General features: G+C 40.1%; 1 protein-coding gene across 2 annotated transcripts in view; it reads left to right on the top strand.

The window, feature by feature from the left end:
• Nucleotides 1-6: 6 nt before the first annotated feature.
• Nucleotides 7-13,110, top strand: part of GPATCH2 (G-patch domain containing 2) — a 120,963-nt gene continuing 107,859 nt past the window's right edge. The window contains exons 1-2 of one of the 2 annotated variants that reach the window (XM_008630338.2): nucleotides 7-70; nucleotides 9,168-9,881. In XM_008630338.2, coding sequence (XP_008628560.1) covers nucleotides 15-70; nucleotides 9,168-9,881 — 770 coding nt within the window. In that variant the 5' untranslated portion in view covers nucleotides 7-14. Of the gene's footprint in view, nucleotides 71-224; nucleotides 271-9,167; nucleotides 9,882-13,110 lie in introns of those variants that run through there. The other variant, XM_017730041.1, reaches the window with a different exon arrangement.

Genomic DNA, 13,110 nt, shown 5'->3' with positions numbered 1-13,110 from the left:
GAGGCGCCGGGTTCATGTTCCGGGTCGCTGAACCTACCCCGACCCGAGCTCAGGCGGCGAGGAAGAGCTGGTAAGCCCGGGGGGACACACGTGTCCGCCGCCCCTGGCCGAGCGCGGGGCCGCTGTCCGCGGGAGGGGATCCGAACATCGTCTCCGCGCCGCGTGGGGGGCGAGTGGTGGCCCCGCTCCGGCCTGGCCTCCCCGCTGCTGCCCCTTAGTCCGGGTCGCTGAACCTACCCCGACCCGAGCTCAGGCGGCGAGGAAGAGCTGGTAAGCCCGGGGGGACACACGTGTCCGCCGCCCCTGGCCGAGCGCGGGGCCGCTGTCCGCGGGAGGGGATCCGAACATCGTCTCCGCGCCGCGTGGGGGGCGAGTGGTGGCCCCGCTCCGGCCTGGCCTCCCCGCTGCTGCCCCTTAGGCTGGGGGGAAGATGATGGTGCCCGCCCCGGGCCCCCGGGGAACGAGGGGCTGGAGGTCTGAGAAGTGCCACTGTCGTGTCTCAGCGGCTGGGCGCGTCTATAAGCGTCTATAAGCGAGCAGTGGGCTGGAGGAAGAAACTTTCACGCCTTGTGGAAAAAAGGACAGCAGACAAAAGATAAATCAAAACTTTTGTCCCAAGCTTAGTTAGGTTTTCCTGTGTGTTTGGGTTTTTCTAGTAGTGGTAGGCTCTCTAAGGCCTAAAGCCCTTGCAGTGTGCGCAGGTGAGCATCCAGTGCGGTGTGTTTCCTGCACTAAAGCTTTTCTATTGCAAACCAAGAATCAACAAGTGCTGCTGTAGCCATCGAGCAGGGAGAGTGTGAGTAGTTCTGCAAAAAAGTTCACAGATTTACTGTTTCATGTAATTCCATATGCGAGCATAGTGACCCCAAAGGCTATATTGTCTTTATTGTAGCACTCTAAGGAGGGAAAGCTGAGTAACAGAATAGAAAAGGTCATTTTTGTTCATAGGCCTTGGAGATATAAAGATTGGTAGTGGAAAGACTTGATGGAAACAAGGTGTTCCAAGCAACCAGCTGGGAAGCCTTTCATTTTCTTCCTGAAATGTTTGGTATCTTGTGATATGTTTGGTATCAACTGGTGTGTGTAGCTTCTCACTCATTTCACTTATTAATGGAAGCAGGGAGGATTGTGATGGAGTTTTGTTTGTGGGGTTTTTTTCAAATGTTGATAAACATCTTTTAGAAGCTATGTTACATATACAGATACCTGCTGGTAGATTTCCCAGATCTGAAATATATTTCCTTTCATCTTTTTCTTCGTTTCTTTTCTGGGGATGGGGAGGAAAAGGAACAAAAATATTTAGCACTTCATTTTCTTACAGAGAAAACTCCTTTTCTCCTCCACTTTTTCTGATACCACCTTTTTTTTTTTTTTCTCTGTGGGTATTTTTTCTCTACATTTTTCTAAATGAGAAAACTTTCAAAGACAGATTTTATTTGCCCAGCTGATAATTATTTGCTAGAACAAGTTTTCTAGTGTTGCTAGGCATCCAAATTTGCCTGGTGTAAATATAACTTAACTTCTGTTGGTGTAATTCAGAATGTTTCAGAGAATGAGGTATACTCCAGTGGCACAAGTATTTTTATTTGAGTACTAATGCTGTATACAATAGAAACATTGTCTAAGACATTCAAAACATGTATCTGTACTCTGTGAAAGTCTTCACTATTTCTTTGACCTGTCATTTGTCTTTAAATTTCACTATTTTGTGTCCACATAAAGTAATTTAGTTCCAGAGGCTTTTAGAGTAGGCTTCAGCAGCATGAGGTGTAGGCATACTATTCTGTAATTGTCATCAGACAGTAATGATTTTGCTTATGCAAGTACATTGCTCAGAGGAATTCAATACAGAGGAAAATATCGAAATGTTTTCCATTACAAATCTGACCACTCCTCAGAGCTGCTCTCTTATTCTTCTACATAAGTTATTTCAGAAGCTGTCTGTTAAAGGATGCCCACTGGAGTGGGATGCAGGAAAATATTTTTTACAGTGTCTAATACTTGATGCAGAAAATTAAGAACTTGTGCTTTCTAAAAACATTAAGATCCTAAAGAGGTGAGTAAGTTCAGAGTAAAATTTTTCACTTTGGGTGGTAAAGCACCTCCAAAGCAGAATGTTTTTCATTTAAATTGTGAATTCATGTGGCAATATAAGAATAGTTTGCAGTTTGGATACTTGCTGGACACTCTTGATTCTTTTGATAATGACTGTGGTGCTTTAGCGTATTACCACGATTTGACAGCTCATGTGATTCTGCACCTTGACAATTAATTAACAAAGTCATACTTCTGAAAAGGGCAAGCATATCAGTAAATGGCAGCAATGGGATTGCAAGAATTGCTCCCTCTCATGATAAATTGCTCCAAATCTCATTTCTGGCTGACCAATTCATTTGTGTTAGAGCCTTGTTAAACATAGTTCATGTCAGCATCTTTCTGACTGTATGCCATTGCTCTGTAATGAACACTTTTTCACTGTTAAATATGAGTAGACTGATAGTATTTATTGTTGTGCCTTCTTAGATAAGCAGGAGTTTTAGAAAAGTCAGATGTACTTACTGCAAGTTAGCCTGGCCCTAATTTTTAGAGGGGTCAGCAGTATAATAGGTGTGATAAAATTACATCATTCCTGAAATACTTTTTATTGTATAGGACAGAATTACTGAAACGGTCAGGCTGAAAGGAGCCACATTGGGTCTTGTGGTCCAACCTCCCTGCTCAAGCTGGGTCATCCCCAAGCACATGGCACAGTATTGCATCCAGATGATTCTTGAATATCCCCAGTGAAGGACACTCCACAACCTCTCTGGACAACCTGTTCCAGTGCTTGGTCACCTGCACAGTCAGGAAGTTCTTCGTCATGTCAGGAAAATCCACAAATGCCAGGGATTTGTGTTCAAAAAGGAGACAGAGCTCTGAGTCCTGCACCTTTATTTGAATAAAGGGAGAGAGCCCACTGGGGCACAGGCCCGCAGGGTTTTCTCTCTCGAGGTTTTGGAGGGCAGAGCCTCCTTTTATCCTAAGCTCCTGGCCGCATGTTGCCCTCTTCCCTTCCCCATTGGCTGAGGTACAGGGAAGGTACAGCCTTCCTGAACCGCCTACCAGGTATTCCTCCCTTTTACCCCAAAGTTCAGTAGTTCGGTCTTGTGCGGCCCCTTGTCTTTTTCGGGAGCCAGGCTCTCTGGGCTCTGCAACAAACCTGCTGCCCAAAGTTAGCAGACATTAACACCCATACCTTCACCCATCAAATTGCTTGTAAAGACATTACCTGTCCTCTCACTCATATTCAGGTGGAACTTCCTGTGTATCAGTTTCTGCCCGGTGCCTCCTGTCCTATTGCTTGGAACCATGACAAGACTGTGGCTCCATCCTCTTGGCACCCTCACTTTGGATACTGACAGACACTGATGAGGTCCCCTCTCAGTCATCTCTTCTCGAGGCTGAACAGGCCCAGCTCCCTCAGCCTTTTCTCAGAAGGGAGAAGCTCCAGTCCCTTAATCAGCTTCATAGCCCTCCACTGGACCCTCTCCATGTCTGTCTTATGGTGAGGAGCCCAGAGCTGAACATAGCATTCCAGGCCTTACTAGGGTTGGGTGGTGGGTCAGGATCACCTCCCTTGACCTGCTGGCAATGCTCTTCCTAATGCACCCCAGGATACCTTTGGACTTCTTGGTCACAAAGCCACTGCTGACTCAGGGACAGCTTGTTGACCACCAGGACCCCCAGGTCCCTCTCTGCAGAGCTGCTTTTGTGCACATCCAACCCAAGCCTGTGCTGGTGCACAAGTGAAGGAAACTCCAGAAGTTGTCTAAAGAAGTTTCTCAAATACAGAGTTGTTTCCAAGAATTAATGTATAATGTGTGATTGGAGGAGTAAAATGTTGATAGTAAATGTATGCATTCAAATATATAGGAGCTTTATATTTGATATAGAAAAAGTTTGTAGACATTTCCAGCAAGCGTAGTAACCTGCTACGCTTTAGTTGAGGACCAGTCACTTCCATAAATTTTCGTTTTTTTTCAGAATTCTCCTATACTTTTATTATTTTGTTTACATATGTAACAGATTACAAAAAAAGGGAGTTGGCATACCTTGAAGATGAAAAATAGCCTGGGATCTGGGGGTTGGTTTTCTCTTTTTGTATATAGATGTGCTCCAGCATAGTATCCTGGTTTGTCTCAAGAGTCCTCATCTTTTATAACTGTCCATCCTATCTCATATGAAAGTAAAAACCATTTAATTTCTGTAACTGTCCCTTCTGATACTGTCAACATTTTAAAATTTTACGGTATGAAAATTACATTTGCATTAAGTTTCTTTCGTCTGCAGGTCAGATTTACTTTGAATGCATTGCCAATGTGTTGGCTCTTAGTCTTTACAGGAATGAGGACCCTCAGAAGTTGGAAAGTATGGAGCTTTTTTGGTAGGTCGCTGTTATGCCCTGCAGTGGTGGTTGATATGGGATGGAAGGAGTGGCTTGTGGTGTAGCTTTGCATACCTGGCTGTCTAGTAGGTAGTGACTAAGGACATAAATAAGTGTGGAACTGGATGCTTTGTCCATCTCTTAGTGATGGCTTTTTAATGACAGGGGAGTTTAAATAGTCTAGGCACAACTTCAGTTTCTGATCATAGAATCATTCAGTTTGGAAAGACCTCTGAGGCAGAGTCTGACACCATGTCCCCAGGTGCTGCATCCGCACAGTTTTTTTGAACACTTTCACCAGTGCTTCCACCACTTCCCTGGGCGGTTTGGTGAAATTCTTTCAGTGAAGAAATTTTTCCTAATATCTAATCTAAACCTTCCCTGGTATAGCTTGAGGCCATTTCTTCTTGTCTTGTTACCTGGGAGAAGGGAAATATGAGCTTCTATGTAACAGGTTTATCAGTGATTCCTAATCTACATCTCTTGCTAGCTTTTTGATAGTTGTAACTTAATTGTGTTGCTTTGTTTTGCTACCCCATTTGTGTGTCCCAAGAACCATGATAGCTCTCTTTTTTTGAATCCGTGAATTCTTCAAGCAAGGCAGGGAGATTTATCATATACTGCTCTCTCCCAAATACTTGTACCTTTTCAATCCAAATTTCAGTCGCATTCATTAATAAAGCAGAGATCTCAAAACTAGTGTTTCTAAAGCTTTGTGAAAATAACTTCTGAGGTGGAGAAATGGGATTCAAATTAGTACCTGTCTGAAGATAAAGGTAAACTGTGAGTACAGCTGTGTTACAAGACATCAGAGAATCCATATGGGAAAAGATTATAGGAAGTCAGGTTTTATAATCTCAATGTTGAAGGAACTATTTGATTTTTCTTGTGCTTTTAGCTTGTGATCAAGGTGGGTGAAAGAAGCAAAACTCATGGTTCTTTTCAGAACTGATGAGGCACAGATGCCGCATAAATTAGCTGCAAGAAACCCCAGTCCTATTTAACAGGAAAAGGCATAGAACTAGAAAGTAAACGTAAATGCAGCTGTTGGTTTGGCAAGAGATAATGCCTCTCCTTAAGAGCTGTGCAACTAAATTAACTTTCCCATTGGTGTGTGTTTGTTAAATATTTTGTGAGCAGTCAGAGCTCTACATTGTTAAGTGTTTTAGGTGAGAGGTGAACACAAATGATACTTAATTTCACTTTCACTTAAGTGAATAAGTGAGTGCCCATTATTTCCATTAGGATCTTCAATTTCAGTATAGATACTGAACAGAAGCTGTGTGATATGTTTTGGAACAGGTGAAAGCAGTTATGCTGCTTCCTGCAAACAGGACTTACATGGTCTGTTCTGGTAAGGGTTAGAGAGGAAATGAGTCAGCCTTTGGTGAACTACATTCAAATTGCTTCAGATAAATGTAAAGGTCACTGTAGGCAAACTACATTTTCTTGTAGTAAAGTAGGATCCTCTCCTAGTGAGGACATTACAGTTTATTGCTGGCTGTGGGCTGTTGCTGTAACAGTATTTTTATAGCCTTATGTGAGTCGTGCTAAACTGTGGCTCATCTTAATATTTTATGTACCTCAGTATGTTGTTCTCCATTCATTGTTACAACCTTTGAAATTTCTTATCTTACTGAACACCGCTGATACTCACTGGCAATGTCCTTAATACTTCTTGTAGTCATTTTTCAACTTGTTTCAAATGCAAGTATTTTTGTTATAGTAGCATCTGCAGCGCTGATTAAAATTGCTTCATAGGTTTGGAATACAAGTTTGACAGCTGGTTGCGAACAATAGAGAAAGTTTCAAAACTGAGTTTGTCTGATAAATAATGCTATAATAGAAATACGGTCCCGAATTTTGGAGCTAGAACAGTTAATCTGAAATCTAGCTGACTGCTGCTACCTTTGGCTTTTTTTTCTTAAATTTTAGCAGGAGAAATGAGAGCACCAATAAAATTAAGCAAAAGAGATTTTTTGGGTTTTCAGGAGAACAAGTTTTAATCTGGACCACTGGCATGTTGAAAGTGCAGTGTGAATAGAAAGCTGAAGTGGTTTGTGTTTGCCTTCTCAGTATATTGCAAAGGAGCTTGCACTGTCCCACACTGATAAGTAATTCTCATAATCATCCTAAGGAAACATGTTGAAATAATTAAAATAATAATTTGTCTGATCTGCAGAGGAGGTGATGGAGTTATAATACAGTTGTATTATACATTGGACCATGGCTGCAATTTTTAGGGCAAATAAGGTCACTGCCCTGTACAAATCTTAGTTCAGGAGTTGCAATGAAAAGACTTGATATTCAGTAGAAAAGATTAATTGCAGGAGTTCATAATATTCAAAGTCATAATCTGCTGGAAATTAAGTCCCTTTGCTGCTCAGAGTCTTTTAAGAATCTTGTTATCCCTTTACTTCAAAAACACTTGAGGGTGTTCACCTTTCTTGAGTTTCATCTTTTGATCTGGCACCATCTGTATTGCAGTATTTTAGGAGGAATTCAGGGCAAGTTTCATTCAGGTATAAAAATTAGAGCTGGATATATTTTGTTTGATCTTGAAGTATTTTGTGGAATTAAGGCAACTTTACCACCGTACTTGTGCCATTATCCGGAGTAAATTGGTATGTCCACTCTAGGAGCTCCACTGATTTTAGTGATAAAGTTACTCATACAGATTAGGGATACTGAATTGAAGGAATTCTTTCCCTTTTGCTTTGTGTTGCAGGGTTACTAAGAGAGTGGGCTGCAAGAGATTGATATAAGCTAGTTCATATTCTGGCAGGTTAGCAGAAATCTGTTCATTTGGAGAGCTAAATCTGGGCTTAAGCGTGCAAGTTCATGTTTTGTTGCACTTCCACTTCTATCAGTTTGCCATAGATGCAAAAGTCTGTGGCAGGAAGGGCTGGGCAGGCTTTTGGGGGAATTGATGTCTCAAATTAACCCAAATGTGCTGCAGTGAGTGTGTTCAAGTATTACGGCTTCTGTTAAACTAGTGCAGAAAAGCCCCTTAAATCTCAAGGGCGCCTCATTTCGGATGCATGCACCTCTGGGGATACCTGTCCTCATGGGGGTTTAACAGGAAGGCTAAAGGGGCAAGTGTCCTGCTCACTGCATCTATAGCTGTGGAGAAACATGGCCTAATGTATCTATTTAAGCATCTTGTGAACCAAAAGGATTACAGAGAAAGTATAGCACTCTTCAGAGCTGTCTCACCATTTACAAGACGATATAATTCCGCTGTACTAAGAGCCAAAGACATCACTGAGGGAGTAATATGACTAGAGGTTACATCAGGACAGAAAAAGAGGTATGAGAAATGATGCAAGTGACGCAGCAGTTTCAAGAATTCAAAATAAGCTTCTGTTTGTACCACTTTCTGTGCTTTTATTGTTCTTGCAATTGAAATGCTTAAAGTAAGTATTTCTGAAAATGGTTTAAAAAGAGAATATATGTAACTTCTTTAGGTAAGATATTTCATGAGCAGCTTGGATTTCTTCTTAAACATGTTCTTCAGTTCCTCCATTAATATTTAAGACTGCCCATTCAGCCATCACCATTAAGTACCTTTGATGTTGGAGTTTGTGTTAAGTGGCAGCTGAGAAGCTGTCTGTGATCTGTCTAGGTTTCTTCCACATCTACAGCACCACTGAGTATGTGTAGAAAACTTGTTACCATGGGTTCCTCCAGCCATTTATATTGTAAAACAAAGTGAAGAGTCTTGCTTTTAAATGTCCTCTATATAATTTGCTGAATGTACAATGTCTTCCATATATATCAGTTAGTGTGATGTAGTAGCAAGCATGAAAATTATTCTTTGCTTTACCTCAAGGAAAGGGGTCCTCTGATGTTTTGATGTCAGAGTCTGATTGCTGTGTTTATAGAGAAGGTTCACAGCCTTCAGAGAAGGATTAGAGTTCAGCAGCAATCATTTAATGTTTTTGTAGTTACATTCACGTAATGCATGGCTGAACTTACTGAAGCATATTGAGTTAAAGACATGCTAAATGCTAGTGAAATTTGAAGAGGAAGGAGCAAAACATTTAAAAGGGTGAGTTCCTTAATCTGACACGGTGTTTAGGGATTTTTTTCCTTATGCAAGCATGGGATTCTATGGATGCAAGTGCCTACATGTGGTAGGAAACTTTGCATTTAATACTCTAGAAGCTGGGTATTCTCTCAACTTAATATAACTTCACTGAATCGATATTTTTTAAACATCAAACAAATATCAGCCATTTGGAAAGACAGAATTAGCTGCTACTAGGAAAAAAGTCATATTATCCAAGGATTGCTGTCTTAACTTCATTTTGGCATTTGGGCAGCATCAAGAGATAATTATCCTTAAAATTATTTTAGCATAATGAAAGTCTTAAGCAGGACTCCTTAATGTGGAATCCCTGACAGTCATATAAATGTGATGAGATTAATTAAAACCTAACAATAACAGTGAAGCCAGAAACAAATGGGGAAACCCCCCACCTGCCTCTTCTTTCCAAGACAGAGGTTTGGGAAGATGCCTTTTAAAAGGAACTTATGTTGATGAATTGCAAATTGCATAGGACTGGTTAGCAAAGTTTTGTGTCTTGGCAGAAATAGTCAATGTCTGTCCTATAAAGATTATTCTACCTTGCCTAAAGTGACTAAAATGATTTTGCCAAATAAAGTTGTTGTAATTTGTGCTTAACACTTTTAATTCATTTGTTGTTTCCTTGTGTGGTTTTTTTCCCTTTGAAATCTATAGGCATTTCAGTAGGACTATGGAGGAGCTGGTTCATGATCTGGTCTCGGCACTGGAAGAAAGTTCAGAGCAAGCCAGAGGAGGTTTTGCTGATACTGGAGATCATTCTCGAAGTGTGTCTTGTCTTCTAAAGAGACAGGCAAGGAAGAGGAGGGGACGGAAAAGGCGTTCCTTTACCACTCATCATCCCTGGGAGACTGGTCACTGCCTAAGTGAAGGTTCTGATTCCAGTTTAGAGGAATCAAACAAAGACTACAGGGAGAATCATGCTACTAAGAAAGACCACAGTGATTCTGATGACCAGCTGTTGGTTGCTAAACGTAGGCCTTCCTCAAACTTAAATAACATTAGAGGCAAAAGACCTCTGTGGCACGAACCAGATTTGGCTGTGGACAGTTTGGGGAACAGAACTTTGCGCAGGAGAAGAAAGGTAAAACGCATGGCAATAGATCTGCCATCAGAAGTCTCTAATGCACTGACAATAACTCAACAGCAGGATAACAGCAGAGATCAAGAAATGGACAATAACAATAAATCTTACCAACACCAAGAGTTTTCCAAGAGCAAAGTGAAAAAAAGAAAAGTATCTGCAGCTCGACAGGGACCAGAAATCTTGGATGAAGGAGTGGTTATAGAAAATGAAGAAGTGAATCAAGCAAATAAGGACAAAATGGAATATGAGGAGCAAAAAGGCTCAGATGAGAACATGAGTGACAGGTTATTCTTTCTTTTCCTTTTTACGGAAACTTTGGATAATATTTGTTTGCTTTTATTACTGTTGCTTGTATTGGGAATCTTTGGATTTTTTGTTAATTCCAGAGTTAAAATTCTAGCATCAATAGTATCTGTTTTAATAACTTAATTTTTTTACACCTACTACTTTTTATATATTAGTTGCTCAGGTTAAGGAATTCAGCATAAAATAGAGAGTGATGTAGCAGAGGAATAACCAAGAAAACAGTTTCATGAAATAATATGTTCTAATTGTTTCAAGATTAAGAATAACAAAATATGCATATGAATAACACAGGCTTTTCTGGATATTTCAACTGGTAACAGTTATTAGACAAGAATTTAGTGTTTTTCCAATTTCTAGACATTGGTGCTTTGATTGTTATCTCTATTCATCAGAAAGGTTGTCAGTGTTTAGAGTCACGATTTAGACAATATGTTCTGATGTGTCATCGGCATAAAAAGTCTGCAGGTTGCCAAGGATATACATCATTTACGAAATGCAAAAACCAATTTACAGTTCAGAAACACCTGAGCTTACCATTAGAAAAATGGAGGAATGATGACCCTTTGGCAGTACACCTCATCCATCCATTCCAGACAGCAGTCATAGTACAGTGGTAATGGTTTCCAAAGTACTATTTTGACAACACAGTAAGGTGTAAGTCATTTTTCCACCATACACAGGGGATGTTAACTGCAGGGCCTGGTAAGCCTGGTTCTGTTTATTCCACACGCCAGGTTCGGAATGCAGAGGTGTCAGCAAGACAGACATGTTAAAAGATATAATTTTGATCAGTTCCTTGATGACACTAGTGTCCCTGGATTTTTGCAGGCATGTTATCTATAAACTGTTAAGCCTTTTCCTTACTGGGCAGGTAGAATCGAGATGCAGAGAGTGATTTTGACCAGAGCATTTTAGATTGGTTACTGTAACAACAGCAGTGTTGGTAAGTGACTAACTCCAGTTACAGTCAGAAAAGTCCCAATTCTTTTTGTTTCATACCAGCTCTGTCCCTTACCTGTGAACAAAAAACAGCTGAAAGAGCTGAATAAATTCCAAGCCTTAAACATTTTTCCTTACATCTTAATTGCTAGAGCAGAACTCATCCTTCAGGGCAGCCAGTATAACTTTGGACACCTCCCTTTGACATGCAGGTTAGGAGTCTGTGCTGTCAGGAAGCCTTTAGAAAACTTCTCTCTTCTCTGATGATACTTGGAGTCTGCTCCTTCAAGTTTGGGACCTAAAGAGAGATGTTTGAAAATCTCCTGCAAACTAGGAACCATTGCATAAATTTTCATATCTCCATAGTCTTGTAGCATTTTTTATTTCTAAAAGACTTTGTTATGCTACAAGGGTAACAGTCAAAAATTCTGTAGCTGATTTTTAGATGGAGAGAAGAGTGATCAGTAAGAATATTCTCTTGTAGAATCCCAGAATTGAGCTACTCTCAGGTCAGTCTGAATCTTTTCACAAAAGAAACATTATTGTTTAAAAGTTGATCTTCTCTTCAAAATGCTTGATGTTTTGTTACCCCCAAATGCTGCAGTTGCTCAGGTCATACTCCAAATGCTTGTCTATGGCCCCAGTACGTGGTCTTTAAAACCATTCTCATCTTTGTAGGGTTTTCTGCTCATGCACATGCTAGAGTGATGGTCTGTCATTCTACTGAATTTCTTTCAATGATCAGCAGTACAAAAAGCTTTGAAAATGAAAAAACTTGCATTTCATAGTGTGATTAGAAATCTGCCATATCTAAGCCTCTCAGGTGATACTGTATCAGAATATTTTGTATGTGCATAATTTTAACTGGTTTTAATCTAACTTTACTTAAATGCAATAGTGCCTTTATTAGACATCATTTAGCTAGAAGAATTTGAAAGAACCAGCAAACTCCTCTTAAGAGTAAGTCCTGAAAGTGAAAGCTGAGATTTTAAAAGGGAACATGAGATTGCATAAGATACAAAGAGCTGACAAAGCATCTTGGATAACCCTGCACTTCAGCAACACTTACTGGAAGAGGAAGAATGAAAAGTATACAAAGTTGCTTTTGTTTTGTATGCAGTAATGTGTGCAGTAGTATTCAGTGCAATAGTTCAGTAATTCTTAAAAAAAGGACAAATTTTTTAGAAGTTCGTTTTTTTAAAAACAAAACGAAGCTAATAATTTTTAATGGAAGTTAAATTGCTTGGCTCTAAAACCAGTCAGAAGGTTTCAGTGTATACATGACATTATTTGAAAATAGCATGTTTTTGAAGTGCACATTAAAAATGTTAAGTGACACTTCTTTTGCAATCTTTTATCTCTGTGTGTGAGTGTTCAAACACCAAACACAGCAATAACCAGGTTTTAAGTGCATGATTCAGAAGTAGGAGGAGAAGTCTCCAAATTCTTGAAATGTCAGCATCTAAATGATCCCAAAGATGAATTCCTCGGAGGATTGTTTTAAGCACTGGAAATTAGATTTTTGTGATCAGAGCTTATCCGTCCTTATCCTCAATGCTCAGCTGTTGGCCAGTTTCAGCCAAATTCAGCAGTATGTGGTGTTCTGGGTGTTATTTAATTCTCACAAGCTTTGACACTTGTTTTTTTTGAAGTGACTAAAGAGAGGTGAAATCTCAATTGCCTGTTTTGAAAGAGAAGCAACAGTGAAGCTCAGAGACACCAGCCAGTGACCTGTGGCCAGGGAGCTGGTCAGTTCCTGGGGACAGCACAAATCTCTTGTATAAAACCAAGGACCAGACAGCTTCTTAGTCGTAGGAAGTGTGAATGACAAGTATTTTTTCTTTCCATGAGTGTAAAAATAAAGCTGTGAAAGCTTTTTGGATAGCTTAGCTGTTCCCTCCAAATTTTTGCTTGCACACACTATTTTATAGAACTAAACGGAGTCTCTGGCTTTTTTCTTTGTCATGGAAGTCTTGCTGGGAGTGGAATTCTCATTACACAGCAAAGGAATTAGCAGTATACACTGCAAAATTATATTAAAACTGGAAATAAATTCCATCATAACAGCTTTTGTGTACTTAGATATTAATGTATTCATTTCAGAGGGTTTGAAATTATTCAGTGAAATGACTGCCATGTCGCAATTATCTTGACTCCAATCCCTGCCCTATGTGACTGTGGCCTGAGGAGAGTGAATGCTGTGGCTGCTATGGATACACCACTGTTAGCTTGAAATTTTAATTTTTTTTTTTTTTTTAATTTTTTTAA

Source organism: Corvus brachyrhynchos, unplaced genomic scaffold, assembly GCF_000691975.1.
Source record: "Corvus brachyrhynchos isolate BGI_N302 unplaced genomic scaffold, ASM69197v1 scaffold101, whole genome shotgun sequence".
Lineage (NCBI taxonomy): Eukaryota > Metazoa > Chordata > Aves > Passeriformes > Corvidae > Corvus > Corvus brachyrhynchos.
The sequence above is the reverse complement of the archived record's forward strand: the minus strand, read 5'-3'. Positions and strand labels throughout refer to the sequence as shown.